General features: G+C 37.9%; 1 protein-coding gene across 1 annotated transcript in view; it reads right to left on the reverse strand.

Moving 5' to 3' along the window:
- The window catches only part of CDK5RAP2 (CDK5 regulatory subunit associated protein 2), a gene marked incomplete at its 3' end in the record, with an annotated part of 83,102 nt that overhangs the window by 27,275 nt on the left and 31,278 nt on the right, over positions 1-24,549 (reverse strand). Inside the window, exons 15-24 of the mRNA XM_082009040.1 lie at positions 23,261-23,358; positions 20,076-20,206; positions 18,379-18,494; positions 16,773-16,901; positions 12,093-12,188; positions 11,334-11,381; positions 10,516-10,703; positions 7,857-8,322; positions 4,362-4,629; positions 2,040-2,156 (exon numbers count right to left, since the gene is read on the reverse strand). Of these exons, the coding sequence (XP_081865166.1) occupies positions 2,040-2,156; positions 4,362-4,629; positions 7,857-8,322; positions 10,516-10,703; positions 11,334-11,381; positions 12,093-12,188; positions 16,773-16,901; positions 18,379-18,494; positions 20,076-20,206; positions 23,261-23,358 (1,657 nt within the window). The remainder of the gene's footprint in view (positions 1-2,039; positions 2,157-4,361; positions 4,630-7,856; positions 8,323-10,515; positions 10,704-11,333; positions 11,382-12,092; positions 12,189-16,772; positions 16,902-18,378; positions 18,495-20,075; positions 20,207-23,260; positions 23,359-24,549) is intronic.

Consider the following 24,549-nt stretch of genomic DNA (forward strand, 5'->3'; position numbering starts at 1 on the left):
TTTGGACTTTTGACCTCTTTCTATGATTTGCCCATTAATTCAACTTCCACATCAAATACTTCAAACCCCTCATCACCTTTCCAATAAACAATACTCAAAATACACCTGCTCTCTTTTCCCAAATGATTGAAAATTACTTTTGCTATATGCAGTCCTGAATCAGACACTGATGAGGCCCAGACCTTACCAGGCACAAAGATGATAACCTCAAACATAAGGCACTGAGATTTAAAAGTAGACTCTATGACTTTAAATAGTTCCTCCTAAAGCTTCTAATTAAATACTCCTTTTCTCCTCACTTCAAAAATCTATACAAAACCAACTGGAGCGTAAAGTCAGTGGAATTTTAAAAAGATTATCAACAAAACAGTAAAATTTGAGAAAGGGGATTTAATAACTTCTTCTTAAAATGTGTTCTAAACAAAATCCATAAAAATGTTCAGTGTTAAAGGTTTTACTGGCACTTATTTGGCATGCACAGCACATCCCTTCGTTGGCTTTGCTATTCATAAGCAATGCAATCACCCCAGATTCAGACCAATAAAAGCTATATATTCCTACATATTCTATGTTTATAGTTCTATGTATGTTGAGGGCTGTGTGTGTAAGTATCTAAGAAAATGGTTATTTTCTGGTTACCAGTAAATTAAATTCTCCCATTCTATTAGTTCTGCAAAAGATCACTAGGAATTAGAACCTGCCTTTTGGGAGTCATTCATTGATCTTGTGGAGGTCTTAATACTCTCAAATTGGTTTCCATGGAGAATTCGAATGCCCAGGTTCAAGCTCCAAATCAGTACAAAATCTCAGGGGGTGGGAAGGGGGACAGCTGTATAGGCAGGCCCAAGTCAAGCCCAAGCACAAGAGAATAAAAACAAATATAACCTCAAAGCTGGAAAAAATTGAAGCCGCAATACTGGGATATCAACATATTTGAACTTAAGGCTAGATGATGTTCTCTGCAGTATACAGATTGCTGCACACCATTATGTATGTCATTCCAAAGGTGACAGAATCACAGGACATAAATGCTTCCAAGAAAATGCTCGTGTATGAATTCAAGAAGACACATTGAATAAGAGAATGCAACACTTCAGTTCACAAGCTTCTCCTTCTCTACCAGTTGGTTGCTGCAGTAACACAAACGTCAAAGAAGGTTGCGGACTGAGATGGAAAAAAAGCAGATCCTAGATGAACTCTTAAAGTCTGCAATCCTGACTTCATGCAAATGTTCCAGATCACAAAAAAAGGAAATAAAACCAGATATTAAGGAAGAAATATTTCTGATTAGAATATTGGTTATAGTTTTCATGGAACACTGCCCTTTAATTAAATGAGAACTAATAAGCTCTCTGTGCATATGTGTGTCCACACACACAAAGGGCAAACACAGAGCACAATCCTGCAAACCAACTGACTGGCTTCAGTGAAACTACTCATATGAATAAAATTAATGATGTGACCAAGGATGACAAAATTAGCCATATCCTCTGTACTCTATAAACAACATGTTAACCAGGCTATTCAAGCCCTCCCAAAAAAGACTAATGCATGATGCAGAAACATATAATACACAGTATTAAGCCTATTTACATTTTCATTAAATGATTCCATTAGGTTTCAACCTAGCTGAATGCCTTCAAATAATTCAGATAAGCAAAATTCTATCATTCAATTGTTTCATTCCAATAGTTCATAACTACATGCAGAAGCATTAAGTAAGAAACATTTAATTCAGAGGAAAGTTCACAAGTGAGGGCATTAGCAATAGAGATCAGAGTTAGGCATACAACTCATTATTTTTACTGGAAACGAGACTCATAAATCCCTGTGGCCCTTCTGAAACCATAAACCTCAAAAGATGAATTTGGAATCTTAGAGCAATTAATCCATGCTAGCTAAGAAAACAAGATTTAAAACCCACAAATAATGGCAAGGGAGACAATTACCTGCAGTAATTTAAAATTTTACACAATTCAGAAGAAACTAGAGTTTTAAAATGTCTTTTTTTTATATACTATACCATATAAATGCTCTACCTTGATAGTTTTGCTGATTTTTGTCCATCACATATTCATTCTTGTCCTCCCTATATGGATCAACATCTTGCAACGTGACCTGGACCTCACTATTATCCACTTTGAGCAATGAGTCAACTGGAAAATAGTGGAGGAAGGTAAAACAGAAGGCAGTAAGTGACTGAAAAAAAAAATGAAGTGGGGATAGTTTAAAAAAAAACAAAAACACACAACAAACAAAAAACCCCAACCACAAAGCCAAACCTGGTTCTGACAATTTAGAACAGAAAAATCATCTAAGGAAGAACAACTATTGAAAACATAAAACAATCATTACTGATGATATTAAACAGCATTTGTACATGTTTTTAAAATATTTGAACTAACTATAAGGATAACTACTAAGAATGTGAATTGCAAAGGCTTCCTACCAACAAATGAAGATAAACATTTGGGAGTCCTCTTTGTAATATAACAGTTAATCAATTTTTAGTGCATTTTTAAATGTTTTATGTTACGCTTAGAGCAAAGGCTAAAAAGTTTCTCCAGTATGAGCATTGACCATAAAATAATCTTCTGCAATCACAGAACAGTTTGGGTTGGAAGGGACCTTTCAAGGCCATCCAGTCCGACCCCCCTGTGGTGAGCAGGGACATCTTCACCCAGAGCAGGTTGCTCACAGCCCCGGCCAGCCTGACCTGGGATGGTTCCAGGGATGGGGCATCCACCACCTCTCTGGGAAACCTGGGCCAGGGGTTCACCACCCTCATTGTCAAAAATTCCTTCCTCACATCTAGTCTAAATCTCCCCTCTTTCAGTTTAAAACCACCCCACCTTGTCCTAACGCTACAGGCCCTGCTAAAAAGTCTGTCCCCATCTTTCTCCTCAGCCCCTCTCAGCCCTGGCAGCTGCAGGAAGGTCTCCCCGGAGCCTTCTCTGCTCCAGGCTGAGCCCCCCCAGCTCTCCCAGCCTGTCCTCCCAGCAGAGCTGTTCCAGCCCTCACAGCATTGCTGGGGCCTCCTCTGGCCCCGCTCCAGCAGGTCCATGTCTCTCCTGTGCCAAGGGCTCCAGAGCTGGACGCAGCCCTGCAGGGGGGTCTCCCCAGAGTGGGGCAGAGGGGCAGAATCCCCTCCCTCGTCCTGCTGGCCACGCGGCTTTGGGGGCAGCCCAGGACATGGTTGGCTTCTGGGCTGTGAGCGCACGTTGCCAGCTCCTGTCCAGCTTTTCATCCACCAGGACCCCCAAGTCCTTCTCGGCAGGGCTGCTCTCCTTCCCTTCCCCCCAGCCTGTGCTGATACCGGGGTTGCCCTGACCCAGGTGCAGGACCCTGCACTTGGCCTTGCTGAACCTCACGAGGTTCACACGAGCCCACTTCTCAATCTCCCATGGCATCAAGCCTCAGAATCACTAAGTGTGCAGTGCAACTGTTACCCAGGATAAAGAAACAGTGTGGAAAGGAAATCACAGGACTGCAGTCTGAACAGGTTCCGATTCATTTCAGGATTCAATTCAAAAGTACTTCCCTTCTCAGAATTCTCAATGGATTTTGCACCTACCAAACTAATTGCTATAGTCCTATCAACTTGAGTATTTACAATAAAGTTGTGCCATATCTGTCCCTTACCACAATAATGTTATCATTAACAATAAAGCCTCTGCAACCTCTGTGTTCAACAGTGGCTCAACTTGCTACTTGATTGAATCTTATTTCTTATATTTACACCTCCTCTCTCCCCCACCTATCCTTTATATCTCTACTCATAATTAATCTAACTGCTAAGTCAGTTTTTATTTTTTTTACCACTCCAAATCTTTATATAATATCTACTGTTCTCTGCCTTACAATTTGTCATACTTTGCTGATCCAGATACTTTGTCAACCACTGAGTTTAAATTAACTCAGCCACACTGGAAACAGACACAGATGACTTGCTTGATCAGTGGAATACTGGAAAAACTTATTTATGCAGCATAAATAAATACAGCATTTTTATACTCTCCTGCCTCCATTACAGACAGTTTTCATTAGACTTGGCATCACAAAAAGGAAATTTTTCTTTTACCTAAAAATTGACATGTATGTGTGCATGTATGCGGGCACCTTGTGAAACTGTCATTTATTATATACTTAAGGCATATATGCAAAACACTTTCTATTCCACACAAGGCTGTTTTACATTCTAGCAGCAAAGACAAAAGAAAAAAGGTGTTTTTCAAGATCTATATATACTTGCCTACCCAAGAAAACCGTAAGATTAAGCAGCAGTTTTTACCTTCTACTACAAGACAAGAAGTCACCATTTCAAGCAGCATTACAAGTCACCATGTCTGCTCTTTATTTACCTCTCACTGACGTGCTTTCCTGTGCAGGCTCTTCTTGAAGGTTTTCAGTTACAGACTCATTCAATAATAACTCTCCATTTGTTTGTGGCTGAAATTTTTTGTTTTGTACTTCACAGGCTTTCAGACCTTCATAAGGTACCGTGGTACAACGCTGTAGTTTTGAATCTGACTCCTGCATACAGGAGTTCAAAGGCACATCTCCTAATGGTCTGGATGATTTTAAGAGAACGGGCAGACGGGACTTCTTGGGCAGGCAAGCAGAATCAGTCTGGAAAAGGCATGGAATAAAATGGGGAGTTGGTAGCTCACATGTAACAGTCAAGTACAGGTAGTATAAACAAATATTCCAGGAAAAATAAAAATTTTCCAGTAAGATCAGTAAGCTGTCACATTAAATAGTTTTGAAAGTAAGATTGCAATACCCTTGCAATGTGGAAAACAAACATTCAGAGAGAGAGAAAAAAAACTATCCCGCGACTGAATTTTCTGTAAGTGCTGCTTATGCATCTATAGCCACACAGTGAATGGCTTCCAGCGCATGGAGCAAGACAGCAAATTCACCATTGACTAGCAAAGGCTTTTAATCAGTAGGCATGTTAGTTAACCCTGAATTCATGTACGCCCCAGGAAAACGGTTTCTCGCCCAAAAAACTGTCCTCTCTAACTACTACTTCCCACTCTCCTGATTTATATCATAAATGTCTGACAGCCCAGTAACTGTTTCCCTTAATTTTTTTTCCAAATTGAAGATCCTCCTAGTTTTTCACAAATTCCTAAAAATATTTTCCTTTCTTCCTTTTGCCTCTGTCCAACAGGCCGTACTTCATATCAGCCTTCTTTTGTACCTTTGAGTAAATCAACATAGCTTTGCATCAGCCACAGAGGAAATTTATTCTGCCACAGAGAAATCCTTCATGAAGAAGAATAGCTTCTTCACCCATACACTTTATAAATTGCTTCCGCAGGATTCCCGTTTCCGACTGTAACAGACATTCCATCATTGGAGTTGGGGAGGGGGAAGTTAAATTTCTTGAGTCACTAGATTTTAGCCTCTCCCCTTTTGAAGACTGCATAAAATAAATGTGTCCTTGTTTAAACCACAGAGCATAAAATAGTGCTATCTCCAAAAAGATAAAAACATGCTATATGTTAATGAGAGCTATGGAATTGTGTGTAATAATAATAGAAATCAATAATGGCGTGTTCAGATAGGTTTAGTTTATTTTTTTGCTGTTCATTTGCTCCACCACTGTCGTAAGTCCCGTCATTTCTTTTACCACCCAGTGTATTCTGAAATACCTTTCCACATTCATTTCTTAGCAATTATAGCCCTTACATAATTTAAAATAATAAAAAGCAAGTTCCATTTTCCTAATGACATACTCAATTCCTTTTGTACATACATGAATACAATATCATTTGGAGGCTGAAAAAATAAATTCAGGCAGGATGAACTTCCTGCTAGTTTTACTAAACTGCACTAATAAAGTCAAACAATTTCCAGCTGTCTCAGGGCTGTTGTACGGACATATGCATCACCCAGATTATCCAAAGTCCAGTTCAGCTGGCTGAACATGAAATTATTTATAAAAGCCATTCAGAAGCAAAAGATACACTGCATTAGTCCAAACAAGAAAGCTTTTAAAGCAACTGACTCAGGGATTGCATTGAGGTTGTAGCTGATTCAACTAGAGAGGAATCTGGAAAATGATGAATCAAAACAGTATACTGAAACGCAATGAAAGTAGGAACTTGACAAAAAGAGAATTGCTGAAAGAACTCTAGGCATTCCCTGTGGAGGGCTGACAGGCCTTTACTTGCCTTCAGAGAGACTGTCTTTCATTCCTTAGAAGTAAGACCAGCAACTCAAAGACATCATTAGTGTTTTTAAGCAAGCCATCACAAGCTGATTCTTCGTTATAATAGATCAGCTAGGTCCTCAAACCCCTTCCACCTCTACTGCTACCCTTCTTTACTCTTCCTGCCTTCCCCCTGCCCTCATCTCTTCATGTGTTCCCAGAGTCAGGTGCCCTGGATAGCACCAACACGAAGAGATGGGAAAGTACATCCACTCCTTTCTGTCTCAGACTAGCCAAGGCATCCCGAAGATGAGGAACAGCTATCACAGCAGCCAACCTGCCAAACACCGATGACCAAATGCCAAATAGGCTAAGAACATTAACAATAGCCCACGAACATTTCCGTTATTACCCTCTTTCTTCCCCAAACATAATTTTTTTCCAAGGTAGAAAATTTACTGCCAATAAGGAAAGCTTAAAAGACTAAGAATGTACCTGATGATAGTCTGATACATTTTGATTGCATGTAAATTGTTTGGTGAAACAAGACATAGTTTTTTGAGAGTTACTTAGGTTTTTATTTTTCAGGGGTATCATCGTGTATTCTTAAGACTGGAATGAATTTTCTAGGGTGCTTGCCAGGGATCCATTGTGCATGCCAAAATCTTTTCTTTAAAATCCCAAACTATACTGAGGTGCTTACGCCTGCATGGAAGAAAGCCTTATCGACATTTCTTGGTTTACAAGCCCATACCTTCAGAAAAATGAATCCAACAAGAACAAGACAGAATGAAAATGAATTGTTCCCCATTGCTAGCTCAAAGAAATCTCTTGATCACTAAAGTTATGAAAACTATTCTGTGCAGAAGGTGCTACAACATTCTCTATTAGCAGTGCACAAAATCAGAAGCAACACTCTCCTTTGTCTGCTCTGCAAGAGCTAAGGTCTTGAAAGAGTTTTCAACTTTGCTTCTGTAACTGCTACTGAAACAATACACGAGCTCTTTAGTAGACACTGTTTCCCCACCTGTGTCTGGGATCACAGACTGCCTGCATACAAAAGGTTTGAAAACTTATCTGGCACTAGCAAATTATGTCTGTACTCACAAAACAGATTCCTAGGCTCCAAACAAGTATGAAGAACTGCCCCCACAGTTTTATAGAGTACTACTGGTCATACTTCTCTAAAAGCAAGATGCAATAAGATGTTAATAAAAGCCTAAAATTAAGATTCAAGTTTGTTGAAATCTTCCGTTAACTCTTCACCAGCATGCTCTCAGACATTATGCAAGTCTTCAATTTTCTAGAAAGCATCTGCCATTTATACTTTATAAGCTATCAGTTCAGAATGCTCTGATTCTGCACATTATGAACATCTATGCAGAGATATAAGGTAGCACAGAATCAGGCCGTTATGCTATAAACCATCTCTTTTTCCAAAAGCGAGAATATTTACTAGTATCCGGTCCCAGTGAGGACAGAAATCCAATTAATTAATGTTCTAAAGCATACTGAAGTATGCGATGAAAAGCTCTGAATATTAAGAACAATTATCTAAAATATATTTGGCTTACATCTCTTTCTCTAATTTTAAAAATTACACAAAAGCAAGATTTAATATTGGAAATGAAGCGTATTTTTCTCTTTTATACATCTATTCCCTAAGTACCAAAAAGAGAATCTTAAATAAACTTACTTCATTTGTTCTCCTTGTAGAAAAGAGTCTTTCATGGTGTTCACCTTTCTTATACACATTTTCTTGCTGATGTTCTCTTCCTGCATTTAATCTTGAATATTTTGGGCTTTCTTCTGAGGTTTCTTTTTTGCCTTCATGTTTCAATCTCATGACATTACTCTCTAAAGTCATTGTTTGTGTAGCTGCATCTTTCAATTCCACTTTCAACAACTCAATATCCTTATTAATCTGTGGCACTGCATCTGGATAAAGCTTCTCCTTCCCATCAAAAGTTGATTTCAATTCTACTTGCTGCTTTAAGAATTTATTGACCTGCTTGAAATGTTTGAGTTCAGCTCTTAGTTGAATAATCATTTGCCTAAGATCTTTTTCATCCGTTTTCTCTGTATCTTCACTTGAACATTCTTGCTCAGTTATGTTCAGATGATCTAACAGTTCATTTACAATTTTCATTTGTTCTTGTCTGCTATACCCAGCAAGGAGGAAAGGAAAGGCATGAATTTTGATGTTTAAGCAAACAAGAATACCTTCTAAGAAACACTTCTGCAATGACTTGACATATTTGAAATTCCCAGGAGATTCTGTTTTACTCACTAACAAACTACTAATGAACCTTTTTTGAAACCTTTGCACAACATGAGTTATATCATAATTATCTCATCAGTGCTTTTCTCCTATTTATGACCAGATATGCTCTACTGCCCCTTTCCCCATTCACGAACAGATACTAAACCTCTGGTAACTAACTCGATTGCTTACATAACATAGCAATATAAGAAATAGGAATGGATTTTCAAGAGACTATACTTTTTGATTTAATTCCTTTAAAAATAAAATTCTACCAAAAAACACCGGAGACTCTAGATGCTGAGTTTTTCTGAAAATCTTTCCCTTTATGCATTTCTAATGTAACAGCGAAATGAAACTGAGAAAGCAGCCAAAAGCCTGCAAAAACAGTTCACTACAGACCACCAAACTATCCCACAGATAACTAGTGGTCCATGGACGACAGTTTGGAAAGCAAAGTTTTAAGTGAAACTAGCCAAATTAGAGACATTTAAAGCATAAGCAAGCCCTCAAATTCTATAGATTGTATCATGCATCTGACAGAGAGCTGTCTGTGCCGCTAAACATATAAACCAGAATTTAACACAACTGCATTTGTATAGCTAGCATTTGAAATGATAGAAGCTAACTAGGCTTTTTATGTCTTTCTCTGGCGTTTAATGTCATTAGTGAGAATTAAGTTATGCAAAGTATAGGCTCATCACCAGTCAATCCGGTCATTTATAGTTGAACATAGAAAAGATTACACACTAGAGCGGTAAAGACGTTGGTGCTGGCATCACTCATTAGCAGACTTTTAAGTAAAGTTAACAAATAACAATGTTATCTATCCATCTCCTAAGAGAGAAGTACCTCTTCATTTACCACTAACTACTGCTTTGACAACTAAGGCCATTTAAGCCTCTTGAAGAGTTTTAAATAGTACTGTAAAAATACAGAATTGCTTGAGTAAAGTCAAGTGCAGCGCATGCTGAACACAGAAAACAGGATTTGACCTGTGTAATTCCACGGGATATTCTGCTACCAGCATTGCCAAGCACAGCGTATATGGAAGGTCATTCCCGTTACTCTCCAGAAACCACTACAGCTAGCTGAAGGAGCAGCACTGATGGGCACTGAAAAAAGTCCCGTAATGCTGTACATAGTCATGACAGTGCGGAGAGAATGAGGAAAGGAAAAGGAGAATGATCTCCAGCAAAGCTCTAATTCAGTTTTCAACCAGGAGATTAAGTGGTGTGAGCATGAAACAAAACTAGTCAGGGTGCGGTTTTTCTATACACCCTTTTCTTGCTTGGTATTGTCCAGTTCCTATGGAAATGAGCAATTCATCTGGGAGTTGATCAAGCCGTAGTGCAACAGACACACAGACTTGAAAAACACTAGTTACACTAGGGCTTATGCAAATTTAGTCACACAAGTATTTTCTCCTGCATGAAAAGTGACCTAACTACTTATAACACGTTCATCTCAGCACAGTCCTACGTGTGGTTACACTGGAATAACCAACTAGTCAGCTGTAGCACATGGGCCCAGACCCCCAAAACTGCTGACGGAGAGCAAACCTCTGTCCAAGCAGTTCAGATGTGGCGAAGGCCACAAAACGTGCAGTAATATCCATTCAAAATTAACCCTGTAAAGCAGTCATTTTAACTCCAATTCCTCCATCCTCACTTCCTTACACATACAATTTTTATAGCAGTACAGCATCGTCCCCTCCACCATACCACCTTTTATTGGCCTGTGCTCTCAGATACTCTAATTTTTTTTTAAAAAAGTACCCCCTATTATCATTTCAGCCCTTTAACACTGCTAGACCCAATCCTGGAAACAATCAGTCCCTACAATAAAGCTTCGCGTATCAGTAACTTTGGAGACTTTTTGTCTTGTAATGGGTTTTTCATAAGCATTTCTATTGATAGTATGTTTCCTCATTACTTAATTGCATGACAGACTAAAATGGATCTGAAGGTGCCTTGCCAATCTCTCAGGTAAATTAGACAGTGTCATTATCTAAATTCACTTTAGCAAAATTACTTTATTCTCTTCTCAAATAGAAATACTGTCAAAAGCAGCGCTTATCCCTCACACTTACGTAGAATTCAGTAAAGGTGTTCTATTTTCTCGTAAAAGAGATGTAAGCAAGTTCTCTTCTGTTTCGTGTTCACTCATTCCTAATCTGCCGAAGTGTTTGCCAGTTGTATCATGTTCAAACTGAGGCATATTTGGACTCCTAAAATGTCCGTCTTTGCAGAAACTCTCTGAATAGCCTGATGGAGTTATCTGTTAAAAAAATGCAAACATTTTCTTATTACACATGTATGTAATGTTCTATTAAATTCAGGGCTGTAATCTTTTTGTAATCAGGTTTTGTAATTCCTGATGATCTTTATCTACATTAAGAAACATCCACAGACATTTCACTTACTATTTATTAATAGCAAAACTAATTAACATCTATTTCATACGATTAATTCAGAGTGATCAGTCGTTTAGTAAGTAGTAAGTAGATTTCCCTGAAGGTCTTTATCTATGAAGAGGTATGAAACTTCTGGAATGTTGCCTGCAGACTGCAGATAAGTTTTTATTCACCCTTGAATCATCTGTCTTTACAGTACAAATTCTGTCCTGGTGTCTCCAGATGCAAACCCAGATTGCCAGGACAGGATGCAATTTGAAGTATTTACAAACTGCCAACTTTTTGTAGGCAACACTGCCTGCACTGATGTGTCCTAGGAAATTCCTACATGGGTTCCCTCCAGTAATTCAACCCCCATTTAAACCAATTAAAGTCTTCTGTATCAATTACATGAGAATTCAGACTGAGCTCATTTGTATACAATTTCCATCAGTAGACATCAGCAGTGAGAGATTAAGATGTTTAAGTGTCAAGAGAACCTTTACATCACTTACCTGTTTATCCACCTCACAAGGAAAATCCAAAGATACTTGAAGGCATACCTAGTAAACAGAGAAACACAAAAATTACGAATTTCAAAGAACAGAGCATCACTATTCTTCAACATTATCAACCAAAATGCTCTGTTTTGTGTCATATTTTCGCATGTTATAATTTTTAAAGCAGAAAGGTTCAACTTTAATTGCACTCTATGATCCTCTATGGTCCCTTGCAACATGAATTATTTTATGATTCCATGATGCTTTATATTACATCACTTTTGAATGATAGAACAAGACGACAGCAGATTCCTGTATGTATGAAAATGCAGTCAACAGGCTACAAAGATATCAAGAATTTCAACCCTGAAGAAAGGTCTACAGTATTTTTTCCTCAACCATAGCAGCAAGTGAATCTTACAAAATTTGTACTATAGGCCTGACTGCAATGAAGGCTGAAGATCAGAGTGTGTGTATGTAAAGAAATACAATTTCAAGGGACTTTCTGTCATCCCCGTTAAGGAATATTATTACTTGACCAAGAGAAAACAAGGACCAGAACGAACGCTGTATCTTGACTGTAAAACCTTAGCAGCAGAAAAATATAGGAAAAAGCCTTCAGAAACCCTTTAGGATAGCAATTAATTGAAAGCAAAATCAGCTACCAAAAACCGTACACTTCGTTTGCAAAAGACTTTCTGTTCTACAAAAATAAGAATTTTTAAAGGCATGCAAGGAGTACTGTAACATAATGTACCCAGAGCAGAGTCCTACCTGACTGACCCTCTCAGAAAATTGACTGTTCTGCATCTTCCTGTCATTGTCACCATCTTCAGTCTGCATCACAGGCTCCTCCGTTATTTCAAGACACTACACAAAGTATGGAGTGATGTGAAAATGTAGCACAAAAAAAATATTGTGATATGAAACATGCATAAATAACTCAGTGACATGTCTTAAAGAAAAATAAAAAAAGCCTGTAATACAAAGTAACAAACACTAAATTAGATTTCTTCAACAAGATCAAAGAAAATTAATATCAAACCCAGGAATGACTCATATTAAGTACAGTGAAACTTTATTTTTCTTTTCCAATCTCCAGAATTTATTTTCATTTGCTACACAATTTAGGCTCTTCTCCAGCATCCAAGAAATAGATGCCTTTAAAACAAAGTGCATGTAGCTTGCTATACACTAAAAAGATTTACTGTAACGCTGAAGGTTACAATCTGCTGTGTCTTGCCTAAATTTGTTGATTTATAGCAAATGGTGCCAAATCATCTTTTCTCCCTATTTTCCACAGAACCCAGCCCATCTTCCATCACTAATATTTCCTGACCAAAGAGAAGGCAGACTCAGCTTTTTTAGTAGCAGAACCCAAGTTCCTGACATCAGCACTACTGACGGGAAGACCAGAAGCCCTTTGGTTTGCTGGATGTCACATCGCAGCAACGCTGTGCAAGCGCTGCTCGTCTCCCAACGGCAGGGAAGACCACTACTGCGTGAGCTGCGTTTACACACAGCTGATGGAGACTATTTCCACCTCGCTCACAACTCACCTCCTTTTACCCGGTTTGCTCTGGCAACAGAGGACAGAATTTAGCCTTGCCTATGTTGCTTTAATACTGGCTGTAAGAAAAACTCGTATTTACAAAGAATTATGACATTCCTTAGCCACATTCTGGCACAGCCTGTCAGACAACAACCTGAGTACAGGGATGGTCTTTTCTCCCACTTTGGGATCCATCACAAGGGACCTGCAGTTACCACATTCCACCACTCCCCTGCGGGAAGACCAGACTGGGCATTTATATAATCTGGTTTTACAGCAACATTTCCCAATCTAACAGAAAAAGACAGATATTTAAGATCTTTGCAGCTAAAACCTCATTAAATAGTAGAAATGTGCAAAAGTGATGGTAAATATCAACAACGCTATCTAATATGCCTAAGCCACAGGTAGGATACAGCACTGACACAGAGGATTTCAAACCTGTGCTGGATAAAAATTTTAGTCTTAAAGCACTTGTGGCAATAATACAGCACTGCTGTGGGTAACAGTCATATTTCGGTATGATTTCAGCTAAAGAAAAATTACCTTAAGACAAGAAAAGCAGAATCTTCAGCATAGTTACAGAAAATTGAGATTATAGTTACAGAGACTCAGATGACGGACTGGAAGGAAAGAAACCGGTGTCTAAGGGTCGTGGATGTGATATTTATAGCTCCGATGGATATACAGTGCAGTGCTGAAACTTATGGCATGAAAACAGAAACCTGCTTCCCCAGCATCACATGCTGGAAAGTCTTGGCTCACAGCTTGTCAGCCCCATCGCAGACAAACAGGATTCTGCAAGGAGCATTATTTTTCCTTTCCAAGAACACTGGGAATTGAATGCATGTGTGGGGTTTGATTTTTTTAATTGAGTATGCACAGATGTATATATACACGTGTGTGTGTGTGCGTGTGTAATAAATGAGAAAAGCCTTTTTATCTTCCAATCCCTAGCAGTATAAGCAACTTTAATGGTTTTAAGTATGAATTTTGAAAGGCAGAAACCGGATGGTGCAGCATATTAATAGATTTGTCTTTTGCTATTAGAAATCTATATTGGAAACTAACTTCCAAATCATGTTTGAATTATTTTGGTATTTTCACTCAGACTTGGTTTTCTAGGATAACACAAAGTAAAGACAATTCAAAAACTGGAGGAAGAGAGAAGATTGTGGTATATAGCAAGGGCATGCATTATAAAAAGATCTTTTCATTGTAATCATGGGATACCGAAAGTCCAATAATTATAAAAAAAATATAAAATTATTAAAAAACCTGTTGAGGTTTAATCTTCCATGTGTAGATTCAGGACAAACCCTGTATTTGTGTATTAAAAATAAACTTATTTGCACATATAACTTATCCACCCAATGCAACTACTTTTATGACTCAACAGTTTTTAGTATATGCTTTTCCCAGGACAGTATTCAGTTTAGTAAGTGGTAATTCTTAGAATGAAACTATTACTTAAGACCAACAGGTTATAGCACACGACTACAACAAATGACTGCAATTTGAGCCTGGTCCTATGGTCTTGTGTCTGAGAGGCTGCAAAGAAACTTTCTGTGCTCCAAGGAATACAACTTAACGTTCAACAAAATATTACAAGAAAGTAAGTGTCTTAAAGCCAGGAAAAAATTCTACCAAGAATAAGCTGCCTGTTTAAAGTATTTCCTTGGAGACTTAAAACCTTGAGAATGTTTTTCCTAAATGAACAACTGATATGCTTGGTTTGCAAAGATCTCTGGAGCCCTGAAGGCTGAAATCACTGAGGCTGCTTCTCTCAGAGAAAGCAGATGTTCAGAGGACGGTAGAAAAACAACCTTTTTCTCTCCCGCTTCTCCCTCCCTTCCAAACATGAAGCCAAGAAATAGCATACTAGGGGCTGTCAGACCTTCGGGAGATGCCCTGCGGAGGCACCAACATGCAGATTCATCTGATTTGTGCTCCAGCTTTGTGAAGGAAAAGAAAGATGGGTTCATTTTAAGAACCTGAGAAGGATACATCTTCCTGTGTCTGCCCAAATTCCTCTTATAGCACATATGTTAGTGTCATCTCAGCACTACCTGCCAACAAATTCTAGCCCAAAATACATATAAAAAAATATATGACTTATGTTTTTCAACAATGGTTATTAATATGCAAAACACACGGTTCTCATAATCCATAACCTGAAATCCAGGTTGCGATTTATTGTCAAGACTGATAAAATTATACCTTTTACACTAGAAACTTTTAATTACAGATTCTTTCTCTTTTGAGCTCCATAGTACTATTATCATTACGGCACTGGTTAAAATACCGTATTTTCCCTTTTTTTTTTTTTGTTGTTTTTGAGTATTTTTTACTTCCCTACTTTCTTTACAAGCTTCACTCTTTGTCATCTCACATCTAATTTCACGTAGACAGCTTCTTAAGTAGCCCTCTATGTACTTCTCATGCCAAGACAAATGCAGGCGTGCACAGTATCTTGTCATGATAACCTTAGCACAGGATGCAAATCCCTTTGGGATTAACTATGGCATCAGTGGGGGTGCAGCACCCTCTGCAGGATAACGTGGCAAGTTGCTAGAAATATTAATCTATGGAAAGCGTATGCACTCTGGAACAGACTGCCCACAAGCTTTTCATGCAGACCTTTTACAGTAACATGTAAATTAATTTTTTTAATAAAAGCCATGGCACCCCTAAAGGTCGGGATATAATTTAAAACGTATTTCAATTAAAGGTAACATGAATATGTCTTAAAACTGAAAAAGAAAGAATATTTCATAACTTTTGATGATTGCTCCCATCTGCTGCATCTGCAGCACCATACGGTAAAAAATTACCCTTTTCCCAGAGTCCTGCAGAAAACTTTCCAATACCACAGTACCAGCTCTAGAATTAGGCAATCCCTACACATAACTGATTCAAACCATTCCTAATGTTTTGTTCTTTTGAGTTTAATCAAGAAGTTCAAGACACAAAATACTAGCAGTATCATTATTCCTTTTATATTTTTACTTTCCTATTCAATATGTGGTGCACAAGAACAATGTAACTGAAAGCAAAAACCACAACACAATATAAAGAAAAGTACTACCAGGCACACTTCAAATAATACTTTATTACAAGCTAGGAAGGATCACTAGAATCTACCAGAGCCTCCTGAACATCCTTCATCATTCACACGTAAGACGACAAATGGGGACCCAGCACCCAAAATGTTTCTCAGTGGAAGTATTTTGCCAAGACCTCCTCTTCCCCACAGCTAAAAAAAGTCTTAGCTTTGGGCAAAAGAATTAAACACGCACCACCGATGACTTCCTTGCACCTCTCAGCAATCTACCACAATGCTGGCCACTTCTTCATACACTTCTGTGTGACAGAACAATCATGCATTTAAGTGACCCAAAGTGCTACTCCTTCTTTTTTGGCCATGGTGAGCCCCATCTGTTTTGCAGATGCAGAGGAGATACGAACTAAGCTTTTATCGAATTGGACACAGCATGAGAACGACTCTTGAACAGCAGAGAAGCAGACACTCAGTAATAGCTAAAATGCTGTAAGAGAATGCTAAATAGCTGTAAGATACTGCTTTCTTTGTAAAATTAACTATTTCCTCCCCTTTCAACTGGCAAAACAAATATATCACAGACCCAATTAATATTTTAATGTGTAAGTTGTTTCCCTAAAATCAACTTGACATATCACTGAACACTTGTATTGAGCTGATTCTATGTTGTGCTAAGGTCTTAAAGTTGTTTACATCATTAATTTAAAAAGTTATTATAAGGAATTAACAACCTAAGCCCCAAGGGTTTTACACTCATTCTGCACTGATGTAAATGACTCCACAAGGTATATTAGATGTAAGAGTCAGAGTCAGACTCAATACTTCAACACAGAAAACCTACCTCACTGTGGTTTAATATTTTTAGCACTTCCTTCCCTTGAGAATCTGCTGTACAAACTCCAGGCTGGTTTTTCTTAAGTTCTTCATTAATTGACTGCAGATCCTTAACCATCAAGAGAAGATCAGTAACCTAAATAACCAAAGGAAGAACAAGCAAAACCAGTAACATCCGTACTAGTATGAAAACAAGTGATGATATATAAATCTCCAGCTAAATCTAAACTGCAGAGTTGGAAAGACTGGACTGCTAGACCTGCTCATTAGAAAAATCTCACCGTGTATGAACAACATGATTATGTATTTCTGAGTTAGTGTTCAAGAAATCTTATCTTGTAAGACAGCAGTTTCCAGCCGTGTCGTTAAGTTGAGGTATCAAGTTTCACAACTCAGTAGCAAGAAGAAACCTGAGGACACCTCACACCAACAGGCTGATTTGAGAAGAAACAGTTTAGTGGGAAAACCAGCATTACAGGGAAATAGTAGCATTCAGAAACAACCTGTTCTTCTATCTCAAACACCCTTTATAACCTACTGTCAGTCTGAGTAGTTTCACAGATACAAAATCTGAATGGACAATCATGTTCAAGACTCTTGAAGAGACACTACTGTCACAGACTCATGTAGTATGGCAATGTTTGCAGAAGAAAGTGAAATCTTTTTGTTAGACCAATTAATATATTTGGAAAAAACAGATCTGCTTTCAGCCATACAAACCCTTTTTCAGGTACGAAATGGTTTATAAACATCTTTTGCTAGTGAGTGTCCCTGAACCTACTGAAGGGAATACATTCAGAGACAAAAATGGTATAACCCCAGATTGGGACTGGGACACAATCTGGGGTTTTTTTTTATTGACACCTGTTCAGTGTAAGGAAAATTTATTTCCTTCAGATTACCCACCTCCAGATTTTGAACACCTGCCTACAATTCAGCTGGCCATGAGAAATATAAAACTTCATTTATGTTCACACTCAAATGACCATATTCAACGTATCTCCTTATCATAAATTGGTGCATGGATCCTGGGTCACTGCACGGGATAAGGAGTCAGAACTCCAATCCTGATTTATTGTATGACAATAGTCTACACATTTAATCTCTGTGAATGTCAGTTCTCCTTATTCAGAATGGAGACAAACTTAACTTACATCAGGGTTATTTCATAACATGCCAGATTTACCAAACTCCTGGGATGGAGTGTGCTATACATAAGTATAAATTATAGACACCACTACCATCTTCATTATTAATATTGGTGCATGAAAGACATGTTGTAGGATACTTAGTGCAAAAAATTTTTTTGTAGTTGGTACACTTCATGGTGACTAAGATTTGGTATTGAGTCTGAAACCTGAATCCAGGTGTTGAACTATCACAAAACCTTTGCAGCAAGCCATCTATCTTTCAGCTGATTCTGAAGCCCATGTGGTGTAACAAAGACTAAATAGTTCATAAAAGGCGGATCACAAACCACAGAGACGAGAACTTCAAATCCTTTCAAAACTGCCCAACTGTAGCTAGATAAACCTTTTTTGAGAGATGCACAAACTATAAACAAAGCAGAATTAAGCCATTAGAAACTGTAAATAATAAAAAAAAATCAATACCTTTTTCTTAAGTTCTTCAAGAGACAGATGGTCTATCTGTAGGTTTAAATGATCTTGCTCTCCTAAACAGATACTCATATAAGATGTTTGATCTCCACAGAAAGATAGTGTTTCATCTGTCAAAATAACCAAGGACAGAAATTATTTCAGAAACTCTATTTGCAGGAAAATACAGCATAAAATGCAAAGACAGGACTTTTTGAATAAGAACCTACTAGTAAGTCTGTGGGAGGCCAGTTAAAATGTTCAGTCCCCCAAAATAAGCTTTCTGTTTAATTGAACAAATTTTGTCCTCATATTTCTTTGTGCTTCTGACATGCAGACATGCTGTATTTTCTGTGGCTCTATTTTCTGTGGTTATCAGCATGAGTTGTGAATGTAATTTTGAATCATAATTTGCATATTTAGCATTACAACTAGAAATAATTTTTAGGAAGGATAAGTAAGGCATGAATAGTTATTCTGTTTTAACTGTATTTTTATGAACATGAACTCAAGGTCTCAAGGCGAAAAGCCAGGTTAGACAAAGTTACTGAATTTATTTTGCTTTTGGGTCAAAAGATTGCATTAATTGAATTGAAAATAGCTACTTATTAATTTCCTCTATAACTGCAGGAATGATTTGTTATGTTTCGGTAAACACCTGTTCATCTACAGTATAGACGGACAGTTAGTTCTCCAAATATATCTCATTAGATAGAGAGAAAGCATATCTAAATTAGGACAAAGAAGAGTCATCCAAATCCTACTCCCAGCTCTGACACTGATCCCCATGGCTGCTGCAAGGACCCAAAGCTTCACAAATGATTACTAATTTTCAAGGCCTTCATTCCTAACAACGTCACCCTCAACACAACTGCTCCTGAGGATCCAGGAATATCCACAAGACCCTTTGGTCTACCCTGGTTGTTCATCATCCCTGTGCTTTTGAGGTCGGAAACTCTGAAACAGCAGAAGTTTACCTTTTATCACTTATCATAGCTGTCAAGAGAGTGATGCTAAAATTGAAAGTCTAAGTTTAAAGGGGTATGCGATCAGGCTTTATTCTTCCATATCCCCTATGGAAGAAACCAGATACATCTGTACATATGCAGTAAACTATATTTAACAATGTCCATTTACATTCTTCTGTTCTATACCTAAGTATATACTAAAAACACCTCCAAAGCAGCACAATAAAAAAGCTAGAAGCTCTACTATTTCTGAATTACAAAATAACAAAACATCTGGCTATTTTTTTCTGTCTCTGGAAATACTCCTGTTAGGAGTCTAGCCATTTCCTGAAGCACAAACTCTTTACCAAAGTATTGTGAAATAATTACATTCCATGGTCAAAAAGTGAACCCATGGCCAGAGATTTTATTCAAAGCCAGGAATCTCCAACTTCTGCCGAAAACAGTAAATTCTATGGGTACAACATTGTAGGCAGCTTGAAACGATCACTGCAGTAGAATTGTCATAGAATTACTAATACTTGCTGCATGGAAAGCTGTTCCTCTGTATATGCCTTGATTGCTCAAAGACAATCTGTTACAAATCCCCCAAATAATATTCAGTCTAGAAAGCCAAAAAGAAGTTTTTCACGCCTTTTTCTACTCTCAAATGTTTCTTCTCCATCCCAGCAAACTGACTGCAATTAAACCAGTTTTCTTCTGTGCAAGATCAAGAAAAGGGATGGGCTGCATATGTATACAGACCTTGCCGGTTTTTCATGTCCTTAATCTGATCTTGCAAGACCTTCTGCAGATTCCGATTAGCTAAAACATCTTCTTCTAGTTGTTTTCGCAACAGGAAAATGTTGTTTAGTTCCGTTTGCAAGCTATTTATACTAAAAAAAGAGAAAAAAAAATCTTAAAACATTCGATTCAAAACATTTTGTTGTGCACCTCAGCATCTTCATACATCCAGGCTCCCACAAAGAGCCCATTTCACATTAGCCATCGCTGTTTTCCATTACTCAGTTACATCATTTTGATGCATGAGAACAAACAAATCCCCACATAGAAAGATGAGACTAAACCTTTACATATATGTCCTTTTCTTGCTGTTTTGAGCTGTGCTGCTTGTAAGCCAGCTCAAACATGACAGATCTATTCTACCAGCCAACTTCTATGTAATTCTTTTTAAGGAAAAATTACTAGCAATCCAAGTTACTAACTTCTGAAAAGTAAGCCAGAAAAATATCATCATCACATAATACTGATGGCGCTGTGTATTCCATTATATGGTGACCATGGAAACTTTGTTCCCTTGCTACAGAACTACACTATATAATCTAATGTGCCAGTTAAGAAAAAAACAAAAAATCATGTTTCACTGAAAATATGACCCATACACAACTAACTGTTTTATTTCTTCATTTGTCTGACAGTGTGTAAAGAGACCTTTTAAGGTCTAAATTGTCTCACTTATCTTGATGGGCTGTAAATGCCAAAACTTACAAATGATAATTTGTCAACATGAATCAATTCTTTAAGCAGCTTTCTTCCAAGGTGGCCACTGAATCTCTTACTTTAGCATCAGTCACTGTCCCTCAGGCCTCTTGGTGTCAGCACCTCTAGCCGTCCCTTGCTAGATCATCCCCATACCCTTCAATATCGACAAGTTATGGATATGGACAGTTCTGATCAGTCCATAGAAAGATTTAAGTACACTAAAAACTGAAATTGCAAAAAAATGAAATAAACTGGATTTAATAACAAATAAATAACAAGGTGTTACTGAACTCGTATTATTTATTTTCACATTTACTTCCCTCAGAACCTCAGCGTTTTAAGATACATCAAGCTGCCGTAGAGTTTCCAACCCCCTGCAGTAAATGCCAGAGAATTCAAGAATCTTAAAAAAAAAAAGTAAATCCATCTTACAGGAGACAATACAGGAACATACAGCACATCATACTTGCATGAGAATAACAGCATATTGTAGAAGTGCATTAACTAAAAGACAGCATGTATGAAAAGACTCTCAGTATGTCTTCCGACAAGTGTGCTGTTGTCAGTGTTTCCTGCACAAGAAATTATTGCTTTAACCAATTCTCCCTCGCTCGCGTATCTTTGAAAAGAAATTCTTTTAAATGCTCAGCAAAAAATTAAGAATAAAAACAAACCAACAAATTACTAGAAGCTAAGTAAGCACATTTTCTCCTTTTCGTGAGTTAAAGGTTTATAAGAAAAAGCATCGATTCCCTGCTTGGAAAGACAAGAATTGCCTTGGTCCTGACATCCTGTAGCTTATTTTGAAAAATAACCATGCAGGTTGTTTAAAATAAATAATGTCCAAAAAAAGGAATGTCAGCAAGAAAACAGATGTTTGGCTAAAATCCATGTCACTGCTGATGGCAATTACGCAAATGAGGAAGCTGACTTTATCTGCCGGGCTTTTTTATCAGCTCCCCAGAACTCTGGGGGTTCAAGTCTTCCCGTATCAGATTTACGGCACATCTCAGCCCACAAAACGAAGAGAAGGAGAGAAGAGAAGACCTGCCTCCAACTTCCAGCTCTGTTGTTGAGTCATTGCGCATCCTCCGCAAATTGCCGCATACCATGCACTGCTCTGTGCATCCTATAGCTCCACAGCAAGAAAACAGAACTAATGATCCTGCTCCTGATCCCACAGAACTTAACTGCAAAACTCCTATTACCCTAATGATAATAACTACAGTTATAATTTTCCTCATTTGAAAGATATTCTAAGAAAGACTAGTATTAGAGTTACGTTACTTTGTCGTCTTTATTACACAGTGTGTTGACGATCACTCTACCCACAGAAAGTGTTTCACAGCCTCCATAAGAAATATTAAAACAAACTGGCTTCTTCCTTCATTCGGTGATTGTTCAACAGAAAAGTCACAAGAGCCATTGCTCTTTCCCCAGAGATGAGAAATTATCTCCATAATCTGACTTCTATCACTATTACTAATGAAAAAGATTCTAGTATCTGAGCTGTGGCCAAGCACAAGACGGCATTACTATTAAAGCACTTAATTCAAATACCAGATCTCATCTACTACAGTGCTACTCACTATGGTTTCTGAACTTTAGTGGTCTATAAACACACTGCAAAATACAAGCACACATTCCCGCAAAGTTGGCAGGTATGAGCCATTGCCTCCAGGTGGGAAGAATCAGGAGCTAGCACTCAAATGGTGCCAATACCTAATTAAGATATTTGTAATTACAAAAAAAAGTACATTTCTTCTAAAATATTTACATTTATTTTACCTAAAGGCTAAGAATTTTCTATATTTTATCATAACGTCTCCTCCTCAACTGCCAAGCAATAAGAGGATACAAAGTAGGCCACAGATTTCTTTCTACAGTGTTGTGTTCTTTGATTTTAAAAGGTTACAAAACACGTGTTCCTGCTATACTTCTGAATGCTTTACATTGAAAGCGTACTATGCAAACTTCAATTATTCTGTTTTGTTTAACCTTCTCTAAAATCTTACTGGCTTACACGCCCATCAAAATTCTCACAGTGCCACTTTTAAGATAAGCATTATCTGTATTTTAGGAGTAAACTATGGCAAATTGTCCATCACCCAAAAGTTCACTGTGACTTGATTTTCCCCCTATATTCCAACACAGGACACTAAACTCCTGAAAATCACGCTGCTTACGTTGGTACCTAAATGGAAATCTGGCTGATCTGGGATTCCAATCCAAACAGAAATATTTTCAGAAACATTTAAGTAGTTTAGATAATATAACCTGACTTACAAAAATATTTCTCTTTTAGGGAGACTACTACAGCTAGTTTATGCCTTACGAACAATTGGTTGGTACAAAATAATCACCGCTCCAGTTAAGCTGCACCTTTTTCACTTCTGACTTTTGTGCTGTGAGTTTAGATTATCCACCAAAATAGAAAAAGTACTTACCTATCCGATTCTTTGAAGGTCTTCACGAGTGTAGAATAAATATTTTGTTCCTTTCTTAAAGCAAGGATCAACTTTTCATATTCAGCTTCTTTATTTTCCTAAATTAAAACAGGAACATACTAAGCTTACAATGTAATTTTTACATTTGGGTGTCTACAATTATGTGTAGACTTATGTTCTGAAGAAAACGTGGAAGAAGTAGAAATCCGAATTTGCTGAACAGGACTGCCTACCTCCAAAGCCCAATATGAATCTGGAAACTACTTGTGATACTTAAAACCAGCTATTTTTAAAGGAGGCAAGCAGTGTTTCATTATTTTCCTGCCATAAGTGAGTCACAGTGGCTCGTCATTTTTATCACAGTCTGAAAAGCTTTCCCTCCACCTCCAGCACCCTTAATTCCAAAGTTCACAACTTAACAGCCCAGGAAAAACCTGGCAGGTAGCTATTTCAGAGGAGGGGAGAGGGAAGGCAGGAGGCCCAAGCTCCAGGCACACATTTTAGAACATCGTCCTAGCAGTTCTCTCCGCATTCTGGACAAACTTGGCTTTCTTTGGGGGAAGGGTTCTGCAAATTCTGTTCCATTTCTGAACAAAAAGGACTGTATCGAGCCGACAAATAAAGGATGAACACGTCAGGCACACACTCGTGGAGTCAGCTTTCTGCACCCTCACCTGGGTCACTACAAGCTGCTGCTCTACTTGTGCAAAGAAAACTGTTTACCTGCAGTCTTGCTCACAGAAAGTATATTATTATTATTATTTTTATAAATCCCCACTCTTATGCTACATTCTCCGCAAGGATCCACTAATTCCCAAGACTTTTTTCACTCCAAAACCGCCACACAGCCACTTTTTCAGCAGGAGACAAAACAACGCAGCTCTTTAAAGGAGTATTTGCTTGCACGTATGACGTTAAGTAATACGTTTTCTCAGAAGAGAAAATAACTGGGACATCTAGAGCAAATTTAGATGTATTAATGTCAGACATATATATTCTGCCTCTGAGAAGAATAGTAGGCCTTGTTGCTTCTCTCTGTTTTCTTTTTCAACTGAAAACTGAGAAGAAGAACAAAAAAGTGCCATAGCTAAGGGGGAATGTTTATGGCTCTAGTATGACAAGATAACTCTGGAGAGCAAGAACGAAAGGTAATTCTATTTTCTCCATATTACAACCTCAAGATTGGAAACTTAACTCTCAAGAGATACTAAATCATTAGTGAACAGATCATTAACAAGCAAGAAATCTACACCCAGGAGTTTTAAGCAGCTGTTATTACTCCAATTACA

This window comes from Phaethon aethereus (assembly GCF_964289735.1).
Source record: "Phaethon aethereus genome assembly, chromosome: 20".
In the NCBI taxonomy this organism is placed as follows: domain Eukaryota; kingdom Metazoa; phylum Chordata; class Aves; order Phaethontiformes; family Phaethontidae; genus Phaethon; species Phaethon aethereus.